At 36.2% G+C, this 12,990-nt stretch overlaps 2 protein-coding genes and 1 long non-coding RNA gene across 8 annotated transcripts; all 3 read left to right on the plus strand.

Annotated features, from left to right (window-relative positions):
- The first annotated feature begins 964 nt into the window (after window positions 1-964).
- Window positions 965-5,052, plus strand: LOC141599928 (uncharacterized). Of its 6 annotated transcripts, none has more exons than XR_012524037.1 (5): window positions 965-1,389; window positions 2,155-2,293; window positions 2,998-3,757; window positions 4,044-4,175; window positions 4,763-5,052. It is a non-coding gene; the product is annotated as an uncharacterized LOC141599928 (long non-coding RNA). The 6 variants fall into 6 exon arrangements; XR_012524034.1 differs by having other exon boundaries at window positions 2,998-3,567; window positions 3,683-4,175; XR_012524038.1 differs by having other exon boundaries at window positions 2,998-3,063; window positions 3,683-4,175.
- Window positions 5,053-9,555: 4,503 nt separating this feature from the next.
- LOC141601213 (protein FAR1-RELATED SEQUENCE 5-like) lies at window positions 9,556-11,329 on the plus strand. Its single transcript, XM_074421478.1, has 3 exons — window positions 9,556-9,604; window positions 9,793-9,915; window positions 10,005-11,329. The coding sequence occupies exons 1-3, from the start codon at window positions 9,556-9,558 to the stop codon at window positions 11,327-11,329; spliced, it is 1,497 nt and encodes a 498-aa protein (XP_074277579.1).
- Window positions 11,330-11,335: 6 nt separating this feature from the next.
- LOC141601214 (protein FAR1-RELATED SEQUENCE 1-like) lies at window positions 11,336-12,090 on the plus strand. Its single transcript, XM_074421479.1, has 2 exons — window positions 11,336-11,979; window positions 12,066-12,090. The coding sequence occupies exons 1-2, from the start codon at window positions 11,336-11,338 to the stop codon at window positions 12,088-12,090; spliced, it is 669 nt and encodes a 222-aa protein (XP_074277580.1).
- The last annotated feature ends 900 nt before the right edge of the window (window positions 12,091-12,990 follow it).

The following is a 12,990-nucleotide window of genomic DNA, read 5'->3' on the forward strand; positions in this document are numbered from 1 at the left end:
TCACCTGTTTGTGACACATTTAATAAATTTGTATCAATTATTGGTCTTGGCTTCATAGCTCTTTCTATTTTCCAATTTTCCGGAAAAGTTATTTCTTCCCATTTAATCTTTCTTCTTGTAGTTATATTTGATTTAGAAAAATTAGACTCAATAATTATAGTCTCATTTAACTGTTTATCAGCTAATTTACAATGAGGATTCATTGTAGACAATGGTTTATAATATATTCTATAACAGATACAAATTACTTCTGACCCTGGAGCATAATGATAACCATGGGTTTTAACATTTAAGGTTAAAGTATCTAGAATGTTACTATCTGTTAAAGAAACTGTCAAATTTGGATAAACATCAAAATATACTGGTCCATGTGCCAGACTAGATTTTATTATTCCCATTATAGATGATTTAAAGTCTAAATTTCTTCCATCTCTTAAAGCTGTTATAAAGCTTTCAGGTAATCCTTCTAACGTTAAAGGCTTAAAAGCTATTTGAACTAGCCTTATATGAATAAATTTATATTCCTTTTTCCTATAAGGTTCTAAATCTTTATCATTTAGTAATTGTAAAAACATTTCTTCATCATCTAAAGAGACTGATTCTTCTGTAGTTTTTACTACTTGTTTTAATCCTAAACATTCGAAAAAGCCTAGCTCATATATCTTATTAATCTCAATCTCTGGAATAGTCCATTTATTAAGTAGATCTAGATTTTTAGGTATATCTGCCTCATAACTTGCACTGTTTTTAACAGTTTTCTTGTTACCAAAAACATGCTTCATTAGACTCATAAGGATAGAAGGGTATGTTGAACTATAACTCTCTAAATTTCTTAATCTTTACTTACTTCCATGGCTCTGATACCACAAGCGGACGGTGATCAAGCCACAACAACACTGTTCATACACTGTTCAGTACGAACCGTAGGAACTAATTTAAATTATCATAACAGCAAAACAAAACCCATCGGACTTCCCTCACACTTATCCTTTATGTTTATTTATTCACACACCCCACCTAACTTTCCGTCTCCTTCATCCACCACTATCACCATCACCATCCGCTGTTGCTTCCGGGAAGACAGCCGGAGATGATGCTATCTTCCGCCGGCCACGTAGACCAAGCCACCGCACTTCTTTTGTCGATCTTATGGCCAAAAACTAAGTTATGGATTTTCGGATATCTTCCATGAGTTGCAGTTTTCGACTCTAAATTTTCCCATTTCTTCTACTTCGACAGTACTATATTTTTTCTGAAATCTTAATTCGTTTATCGTAGATCTTGCATCCCGGTTGAATTTTGCAAAAACAAATATCACTGGTTAATAGAAACAGTTGCAGTTACAGAGGGTTGAATCTATTATGAGGTACAAGGATATGATTACTAGAGGTAGTGTTAAATGAACAATTTCTTTTTATTTCAATTTTTATTATTTAATGTTTTGGTTGATTAATTTTGGGTTTGATGAAATGTAAAGTATTGTTGTTTAGGAATGAATGATTAGGGAGGACGAACTGGGGTTGTTAGTTGTTGAGATGTAAAGCTGGTTTGTGGAATTATTGGTGATAATGATAGTGGTCATGATTTGTCAAGGATTTAATTATAAATTAAGACTCTTTAGTAGTTAATGATTTGTCGACAATGGTGATTTCAATTATTAGTCAGTGGTTACGTTTTCTTGATCCGGAGTAGTATATTATTATTTGTAAAGTAGTCCTCCGGATACTCTGAATTGTGAACACATCCATTTTCTAGGGGATTTTGAACAATCATAAGAATTCAGCGAATCAGATTGAAGATAATTCTGTAAATGACAGTCAATGATTGAGTTTAAGGGCTATAAATTGCGCTAAGCAAGATTCCTCAATAGAACCCCTTTTTTCAGTCTTGCATTGACTGGCGAAAATCGTCTTAGAGCTAGCGTGGAGAAGCATTTTTAGTTTCACTTCTCATCTATTCGATTACTTAGCCATCACTAAACTAGAAAACATATGATATATAGCGAGTTCATACCCTCAAGCCTCAACAAACACCTTTCTAATAGTTGAAATTGTAATATTGACAATATTTGACATTTATCTTGTATCAATGAACTTCAGTGAACTTTTGTGCTCCTTTCAATACTAACCTGTTCTCGGTTCACCTCTTTTGCAGATATACATGGCAGTTTTACTCTAATAGGCTGCTTACACTTGCGGGTGTTTACGGTTTCTGGAAGTATGTCTCAAACCTAGACCGCCTTGAGGCTCGTCGTTACCTTGAAATGTTCTATGCCCTCAAATACCGCAAACTGGTAAGAAGAAACCCAGAATTTACAGTTTCCTTTTAGTTGCTTCTTGATCTAATGTTGTGATCTCTCTTTCACTTAAAATAGCACTGAACAATTTTGCCATACACTCGATTTTCAGGCTGAGTCAGTTCCGCATGCCATCTAAAAGAGTGTATCTAGTAAGGTAAAAGAGTGTATCTAGCTTGTCAGAGATGTGTATCTAGCAAGCTAAAAGAGTTTATCTAGCATGTCATAGATGTATATTTAACAATATAAAGGATTGTATCTAGCATGCCAGATATGTGTATCTAGTAAGGTAAAGGAGTGTATCTACCATACGATGGATGTGTATCTAGGTTACCATAGATGTGTATCTAGCAAGGTAAAAAAGTGTATCTACATTTCCAGAGATGTGTATCTAGCAAGGTAAAGGAGTATATCTACGTTGGTATTTTATTGAGAGGATGACATTCTTTCAAATAATCATCTGAATTTGTCCCCTTGTATCGAAGTGTAGCAAGTTTTGTTGGTATAGACTGCTATCTCCAATAGTGCTCGAACTTCTAACTGTCTTTGATCTTAAAATGTTTGTATTTCGTCTATAAGATGATAGAGTGCTACCTTATACTGTTCAAAATGCTTCATTTACTGATGTTTAGTAAATGTTTCCCCTAGTGCTTGTCTTTTTCATTTCCGACAACTTACTAACCCATATTTTTTATTGGCAGCTAGAGGAGTGTATGTAGCACTGTAAAAGAGTGTATCTAGGTTGTCAGAGATATGTATCTCACAAGGTAAAAGAGTGTATCTAGCTTGATTACCACTCATTTGTTTGAAATCCTTTTTGTTTTCGCTCGTGCACATTAAGCTGTGATGCCTGTCTTTCCCAATTTTTGTCACTTTGTTATGATGTGCTGGTTTTACTGTTACCCATTTTCTTTGAAGATTTTTGAGTTGGCTTAATCGGCATGTCGTTGTTCGTCATAAGATGTTAGGCATTACTTTCTTTGATGGTTTCCTTTCCGTCTAACTACCTCTTGATGAACATTTTGTCTTCTAAAGCAATTAGTCTATTAATCTTACCAGTCTTCTGTCTTCTAGGTTTAATTTTCTTTGATTCAATAGAATGCTATGTTCTTATAGTTTCTTAATTAATATGGCCGATTTGGGAGATCGATGCAATGCCTGCCTCCCTTGTGTTTAAAGCTCTTGCTGGTCACCATTCACGCCCTCTACTTTTCCATCCTCTTTCTTGTCAACCCTCACCATCTCTTTGAAACTGCTACTAATTACCCCTGGTATGCTATTTTCTCATTTGAGACCGTTTTAAGCTTAATACCACTTCTTTCAATGCTATATGCTCATAACCATAAAGACCGTCTCTAATACCTTACTACATTTGCTTTCCTTCAGGTCTTTTGGATTCTATCTATTGCTTTTCATTGTTACCTTGATGCAATACTTCATCGCTGCCAACACTTCTCCGGCGTAACGACTATTACTTCGCTATTTTTTTGTGCTTTGACTAAATGATTGGATTTTAGATAATGTGATGATTAAATAGGTAATAGTATAAGATCTTCACTATTTAATTTATTGTAATTGGAATGACGACAATTAATTTGAGATGAGGATAATGTGATTGGGATGGGGCAGCACATTTGCATTTAAACCTTGGTTTTCATCATTCGTATTTTGTAGCTACGTAGTTGGCACAATGAGGGCTACTACAGAAACTGAATCATTACTTAGGGCCTCTCCTGTAAATTAGCAGTGGAACTGGATTTTTCTAGGCCTGGGAAGGTGTTGGCGTTGTTGCATCATCGCGCAAGCTAATAGGAGCTACTGACCCTCTTCAAGCTGAACCTGGAACTATCAGAGGAGATCTTGCTATCCAAACTGGAAGGTTAGTCTCTTGTGGTTAAAGATACAAGTTCCCGGAAAACCATGGCTTGACAGTCATAACAATGTTTACAAAACTTGCGAGTTACGAGATATGGTTTGTCAGGTATGCTCATTTCATGAATGTTAACTTGAACGTGTAAGTGCAAGAATGTGATTCATGGAAGGGATAGGCCTGACAATGGCAAGCGCGAAATTGCTAATTACTTCTATGCTTTTCTTTTACTCATCTACTAGATGTTCCTTTAATAAATTAGATGCAGTAAATAGATTAATAGATTATTGTTAAATGCTTTATTGTGAAGTTTGGGAGATGTAAGTAGTCAAACATAAGTGATGCGCGTTTTTAATAGTCCATACTCTATCTTGTACTTTTTCTCACTGAGTGACATGAGCGTTATATTTGGTCAAACGCTCGGACATGGAGATCCTGCATTCTAACGAGCATGGAACAGAAACTCCGAGTCGTTTATGGTTTCTTTCTTTGGGAAGTTAAATTTATACAGTAATTTAATACTGGTGAGTGGTGAATGGTAATTGTTGACGGAGTATCTTCTGGTCTTATATTCTAATGTGCGTTTTTCTTTTCAGGTCTCTGGTTCAAAGAAGATGGAATATGGCAATTTACTCCTGGCAAGAACCGTGGCTTAAGGAATGACTTTTGACCAATTTTGTAAGAGTGTCAAGCGAGCTCTTCACAATATTGAGCTTCTAGAATGAGTTAGATGCTTTTCACATACCGGCATGTCCGTGTGACATTAATTTCTTTATGTTGAATTAAAATGTAATATTTGTTCATATTCCAGAAATAATTTTGTAATGACTTACCTATTTTGTGGTATTCTATCAATCATGATTCATGATCTCATGACTAGATAAAACCTGTGATTCATTCTTGTATAAAAAACTTTAGCATTTATGAGTTGCAAGCTCATCGGAAAAATTGGTCCATGGTGCATAATTAACTGGTCCGACAATTATAAATTTGTAAGCAGCGAGCAAAGGGAGTATCATATACGGAAAAATCAATCGTTTGTGAACTCAAATCTAAATGCAAAGGGATAAGCCAGCAGTGTACAAATTGGTTTGGTGATACAAGTACATCAAATAGTCATACTGTCACAAGTTTACAACTCGTTTGCGCAAATTAAGAGGTCCATTTCATGCTAAAAAAACATATGAGACAAACATCACAAGATTACAAGTTACAACCAGGTGAACACCCACGGAAATTCCTTACAAACAGCAAACAAACACGTCATTCACTATCTAACTCAGAACTTTCGAGCACCCTATCGATTCATAATCACTCGAACAACCAGAAACATTCAACAGTGGATCACTATCGAAAGAACTCAACCCTTGTTTTATCTGCAAACTGCTTACCTAGAAATCAGGAACTCTATCGAAACACCAACACCTTTCTCTTGTACTCGATTAAGTTCCGAGTTCATACTCACATAAGAACTATCACCACTCACAGTTACTCCTGAATTTGCATATAAATCTTGTGACACATTCGTACTCGATTCAATATCCATCAAATCATGATATACAACACTCGATTCATGCTCGGAACTAGACTAACGTCAACATCCTTGCTTAAGCTACATCAATGTCGCCTCTGCATACCAATTCATAATCAATTTTATCAATTAGGGTTCGAAGTAACATAAATCAAATCGATCAATTAAAATAGTTAAAATGAAGAAAATACCGAAAATTAAGAGAGAATCGTCTTTATGAAGCTTAGAAGGAGGTGTTTCTTGTTCGAACCATTCCACCATTGATGGCGATGAAGACGACGACGACAATATTATATGACACCTAATTATTATACATTGAAACAAGTACCGTTCTAATGTTCAATACAGTAATTTGAAACCTGTCAACCATCTGATGATCATATATACATTTGTGTATAAATTGAGTTCAATACAAACCGTATGACAAGCAAGATAGTAGAGGAAACACATGGTTATATTACTAGCAAGATACACATATTGCTACCTCAGATACACATGCTATTTCTACTGGATACACATCTCGATTTGGGTATCCGGTAGTAATACCATGTGTATCCGGTAATAATATCACATGTATCGGGGTTGATATTTTGTGTATCCACCATCCAACCACAACTACTACAACCATCGGGCACCTACCACCACCACAGCTATTGTGGACCACCACAAACGGCACAAGAGATGTCACCAGCCACTGCCGATGAAGCCGGTGTTATATTGGGTCACCAACACCAAGCAAACTTCCAGCAACATGATTAATTTCACAAAAAAAATTAGCAGGCAGTGATATCAAAACCATTTAATTACCCGAAAGTATACATTGAAGGGCCATATGGAGCAGCGTCTCAGAATCATATCAATTACGACATCCTCGTGATGATATGATCACCACCACCTTCAGATCGTACCAGCTCTAATCGATAGTACCGTATCACTGGCGATACCGCGCCGCACCTTGTTTCCACCACAAACCAGACCTCCGACAAACATCATACCAACTGACCACCTGCAACTCCATTTTTGTTTAATCTCGCATCATTAAACCACCATAGTTCGGACTAACGCGCCTCAACAACTAACATAAATCTAATTTTTTATAAAAATTGAGATAGATCTAAGAAAAACAAAGAAATATTTAGAAAACTAATCACACTGATGATATTTTTGGAAGATTTCGAATCAAAATTGAGTAAATAATGACTTAAAATGCACCTAATTGTGGTGGTGGTGGTGGTGCGGCAAGCAGGGTGGCGACAGTGTGGACGATGCGCCATGGAAAGGGCTGCAAGAAGGAAGACGTTCGCAAAGAGAGAAGAGATAGAATCGAGAGGATCGCCGGCGAGTTTGCCGGAGGAAACATAGCGGTCGTCTCTGCCGGCATCTGGTGGTGGTTGTTGGCGTTGGTTGGAAGTTGTTAGAGGTGAGAGAGAGGATAAGGAAGGTTGGGTTTATTTAGGCTTTACTGCTCAGAAATCCTGTTGGTTGGTTATCTTCGTGTTTGTTGCCTAAATTAGAGAGTTCGCACAGTTTGCACCGAACTTTAGGTTCGTAGAGGATCCTATATGTATATATATATATATATATATATATATATATATATATATATATATATATATGTATATATATATATATATATATATATATATATATATATATATATATATATATATATAGGGGGCGGGATCCGTGCGAACTAACTTACGGTACGAACCGTACGAACCAACCCATTATACACTGTTATCTTCTTCTTACGCGCTTCTATCTTCTTCCACAAAACAAGAAACAGCTTCCATGATTCTCTTCTTCAACCTCTCGCGATTCTCTTCTTGGTAAACTAGTTTCTACCATCACTATCCTCTACGAAACAAGCTTCTAGATTTACAACATTCAGCTCATCATTAATTCATCAAACAAGGTTAGCTTCAATTAATGTTATTTTTTCATAAAATAATTTAATCGAAAATTTTACATTTAATTGATTTGGTATTTTAGATCAATGCACATATATGGATTGTAGAGTAGTTTATGAGGTTAATTTTATGAAGAAATTTCAAATTGTTTGATAAATTAGGGTTTGTAATAACCGAAAAATTCAAATCGTTTTTTTAGGGTTTCAATTGGGTTAAATTCTTTAAAGATGGTAACAGTCTCAACCAATTGTTCTTCAACTTCAGGTACAAATTCTTCATTTTGTTGTGCGATTAACATTTTAATTGCAGATTTTTAGATGCACTTACTAAGATACTATTGTGATTTTAATTGCGGATGTTTGTACTCAAGAACATGCCTCAATAATCAAAACCGTAAATGATGAAGATGATTCCCAAATGGTAGATGGTACGAATTCTTTCACTCTTTTTGCATTGATTCTGCATTTTATATTAAAAAGAGATGTATGCAAATTTGGTTCATAAAATCTGAAAAAGAGATCTTCTTTTTTTGTTTGGTTGTGTGTAAGAACTGGGTTCATGATAAGTTTGTTATTTGATTGATTGTTAAAGTTAGGTGTTTGCCTGTTTGCCTTTTTGTATGACACTATTTGGTTCATAAAGTTACGAATTCTTTCACTCTTTTTGCTCTTTTTGTATAACACTGTTTGCCTGTCTGTATCGAATTTTCTCCCTAAGTGTCTTGGGCACATATACTATGAATACTCTCATCTTTGTACATTGCGAACATTTCATATTATTCGATCAATTTATTGCCTCCTGACTTGGATATTCCTTCATATGCTAATTCATAGAATCCGACTATCCGTCCTTTTGTCTCTTTTTAACTGAGGTATATGCATAGATAATGCTGTACTTTTGCGGGGCGATACCGCTTTGTAACAAAGCGACAACTTTTTTTTAGCTTTCTTAGTAATTATTATAACCATTATTAGTCCTTGTCTTCCTCTATCTTTACATTTTCATGCCACGCAAACTGGCAACTTTTTCGTCAATTCCTTCAGTGAAATGCAATGTTTTTGGATTGACTATTAGCAGTTACAATTAAATCTAGGATGGAGCCGATAGTTAAATTCCATAGAGGAAACTGGTCTGCTCTTTTGTGTATTATGACTTTAGAGATTGAGTTGCGTTGTTCATGATCAATGTATCACTTTCAACGACTCATATATGTTTCATAACTAGGTTTTCCACTCTATTTTAGACTATCTTGGGGGACTACTGTATCATTTTCAATTACTTCCTCCACACATATGATCCTACAGATTGGGAATGACCTATAGCCATCAAATTCGTCTTTCAGATTATCGTGTGGGGCTGTGTGTAATAAGCTAGGTCGTCCACACGACCACACCATACTAACCATAGAACTTCTTCTGTGGCACATGTTCCTGGTTTAACCGCCTGGAGAAGTTTCGGCCAACCAATTTTCTACCTGATTGTTTTAGATTGCATCATGCATTAGAAAGCCAATATGCGCCCTGGCCTAGCCCCTAGGATGCTCACATTACCCAACGTAGATATGAGCAATGACAAAAATATTGGATTGCTTCTTCCCTTAAATTACCCATAGTGGTGGTTTTGGTGACTGTAAATAAAACCAGTGGGCTCAGAATGGGAGATGAAGCAAGGAGCTCTTAATGCTCACTTTGTCAAATATTGGATTGCTTCTTCCCTTAAATTACCGATGATCATGAAATCGCGCATATTGAGTCTAACTTAATCCCCAATGCTAATATATATTGCTGGTTGACACTTCAGAATTCAGTTCTTCATCTCCAATTCTCTGCTAAAACTTCATATAAGGTGGTCACCTGAAATAGTCCTAAACATTTTTACTTCAATTAATTGTTCTTCAACTGGTTCCATTATTCTCATTTTCGGTGGACAAATTGTTCCATTGCCTAAGATGCCAGCTTTTGAGTTGTTAATTTACAGTCGTTACTTAACGTACCTGGGTAATTTAGACGAAACGTACCCACAATATATGTAAAACGAACCCAAAACTATTTCGTTACTTTTCCTAATACCCTTTCCCTTGTGACAATTTTAGCTGTTGAATTACATTAGTTCGAGCTAGGACAATCATCATTTTTCAAAATTATTAGCGAATAAGTGCTCATTTGGCCATTCGTTGTTTCTGCAGCTATAGTTGGTGATACTAATGACATGGATATTTCAACAAATCCAGAAGAAGATATATTATTTCTTACTAATTGTCCAGATCAATTATTAGTGAATGATGTGCCATTAGTGAATGATGTGCCAGGTAAATCATTTTGTTTTATTTATTGCATTTTGTTAGTGTGAAGCAAGACGGCAGTTTATAAGTAATTGTTGTTAATTTGAGTCTTCCAGATAGCCCGGAAGTTGTTGCTAGTAGTGAGATTCACGGAGTGCCTCATTGTTCAGAAGAGCTTAAACCATTTGTTGGAATGAAATTTGGGAATTTGGAGCAAGGGTTGGATTTCTACAAAGCATATGCCAAAGCTTGTGGCTTTAGTCCGAGATTGGATTCAAGTAAAATCATTCAAGGAGTTACTACACATAAGAGTCATGTGTGTAACAAAGAAGGTAATAGGCAGACATGGTGGGCAAAAAGGAGGAGGGCAATAACAAGAGTTGGGTGTCTGCCAAGATTAAGTTTAAGAGACTTCTGCTTTGGTGAGTATGAGGTGTATGAATTTATCGAGGTGCACTCACATGCAATGGTAACTCCAGCCACAATGATTCACTTAAAGTCATTTAGGAAGCTCAACCTTGTGCATAAGAAAATGATAATGGATAACTCACGTGTTAACCAGGGGCCTGTGAAGACATTTCGAATGTTTAAAGAGTACGTTAGGGGATATAAAAACGTAGGGGCTTCCTTAGAAGATTTTAAGAATTTTTCAAGGGATGTAAAGAAATACATCAAAGAATATGATGCGGAAATGCTGATAGAGGGCTTCATGCAAAAAAGAGCTAGGTGTCCCTCATTTTACTTTGATTTTGATGTTGATGACAACAAAAGACTCACTAAGGTTTTCTGGGCTGATCCAATTGCAATTAAGAACTATGCACTCTTTGGTGATTCTGTGTCTTTTGACACCACATTCGATTTTAATGAATACCGTATGGTGTTTTGTCCTTTTACGGGGGTTGACAACCATAAAAAATGTGTCACTTTTGCGGCTGGTTTGATAATGCGGGAGAATGAAGAGTCTTTTACCTGGCTTTTTGACAATTTTATGAAGGCAATGGGTGGGTGTTATCCTACTACTCTGATTACTGACCAATGTCTGGGTATTAAAGCGGGGGTTAAAAATGTGTTTTCAGGCAACACAACACACAGATTCTGTATGTGGCATATCATGAAAAAATTGCCTGACAAAGTTGGTTCAACCATTTACAAAGACACAGACTTTCTAAAAGAAATAAGTTCTATTGTTTGGAATGAAGATATTGAGCCAACTGAATTTGAGTCGAGCTGGTGTTCAATTATGGAAAAACATGATTTGTCTGGAAATGAGTGGCTGAAATCCATGTTTGAGGACCGCAAATTATGGATTCCTGCATATTTTCGGGACACTTATATGGGTGGGCTTCTGAGGACAACTTCAAGGTCAGAATTAGAGAATAGTTTCTTCGGCAACTTCACCAACCCCAACCTATCACTTGTTCAGTTTTGGATGCGCTTTTAGTCAGCAATGGATGCTCAACGCTGGAAGCATTCTAAATTAACTGCTGATTCTAAAAACTCCTCTCCTATATTATCAACTCCCCTTTCTATAGAAAAGAAATGTGCTGAATTTTACACACCACCTGTGTTTTATGATTTTCAAGAAGAGTTGAACGGTGCATGCTACTCTTGTAATGAGGCCAACAAAAGCACGAAAGAAAGGGACGTGGAACGTTTATTTGTTATGGATCGTGAGAGCAAGAAAGTCTATGAAGTAGATGTTGATGGGAAAACTTTAGTGTGTTCATGCAAGAGGTTTCAGAGATTTGGGATACTTTGTAGACATTGTGTATGGGTGTTGCATAATAAGGGGTTTGATGAAATACCTTCAGAATATCTATTGCCGAGGTGGAGCAATTATGCAACATTTCGTCCTATCTTTAATGTTGTAGGGACGTCCTTAGAAGCTGATTGTGCGTCTATTGACACAAGACAAAACACTATCAGTGAATTATGGTCAGGGGTGTTCACTGCAGTGTCACTTGTGGAGGATGATGAGGAGAAGGAGAAAGAGTTACTCGAATTGCTTCAGAGTTTCAATGAGAAGTTGTTGATTTCAAGTAGTGGTGGGAAGTCAAAAAGCAAGAAAACTCAAATCGAGACGCTTCTTGGGTCTAAAATCCCTACTAAAGCTCATATTCTTCCTCCAAATCAAGCAAAAAATAAGGGATCTGGTAGAAGGATGACTTCTGAAAAAGAAAAGGCAATGGAGGAGCACGCTAAGCCTCTTAGAAAATGTCGTGCTTGTGGGGAAATGGCACGCCATGATAGTAGAAATTGCCCGAGTCAACTTCCTAACAAGTAATCTCATAATCATAATCAGGTACTTTATTTGCTTGTTTTTTTTTTAAATTTACATATTAGTGGAAGAGGGCATATATACAAAGTATTAATGATATTTTACATGATTTGATGATGTAGGTATTGTCAATGAAACAGTTGTGGATTGGGATGCGCAGCAATTGTAGCCAGAAGGGTGTAACAGCCGACTACAATGGATATTGTATTTTGTTGATGTTAGCTGTTGGCGTATGTTTTGACCTCTATTAGTTATGTTGGAATTTGAATTAGTATTCTCATTTTCGGTGGATAAATTGTTCCATTGCCTACGATGCCAGCTTCTGAGTTAGTTTGTCTTGTTTAGGGACCTTGATATTATATTTTGTTACTGTCCAAATGTAGGAGGAAGCTTTAATTTGAATGGATATTGTATTTTGTAAATGTTAGCTGTTGGCGTGTGTTGTCACGTCTATTAGTTACGTTTCAATTTGAATCATTATTCTCATTTTCGGTGGATAAATTGTTCCATTGCCTAAGATGCCAGCTTTTGAGTTGTTAATTTAAAGTCGTTACTTAACGTACCTTGGTTATTTAGACGAAACGTACCCACAATATATATAAAACGAACCCAAGACTATTTCGAAACGTAACTAGTATGTAAAAGGGTTTTGGAGATATTGGCTCTTTTTGGCTTTAGTTTAGAAGTATCTGCTTATGTTAGAAGTGTGTTTTGGAAGTTGAAATTGATGTATTCACTTGGACGACAAACTGCCGTTTGGAAGTGTGTTTTGGAAGTATCTGCTTAGGTAATTTATTTTCTTCTTTTTAAGTCGTATTAGTTGA

Source organism: Silene latifolia, chromosome 9, assembly GCF_048544455.1.
Source record: "Silene latifolia isolate original U9 population chromosome 9, ASM4854445v1, whole genome shotgun sequence".
In the NCBI taxonomy this organism is placed as follows: Eukaryota; Viridiplantae; Streptophyta; class Magnoliopsida; order Caryophyllales; family Caryophyllaceae; genus Silene; species Silene latifolia.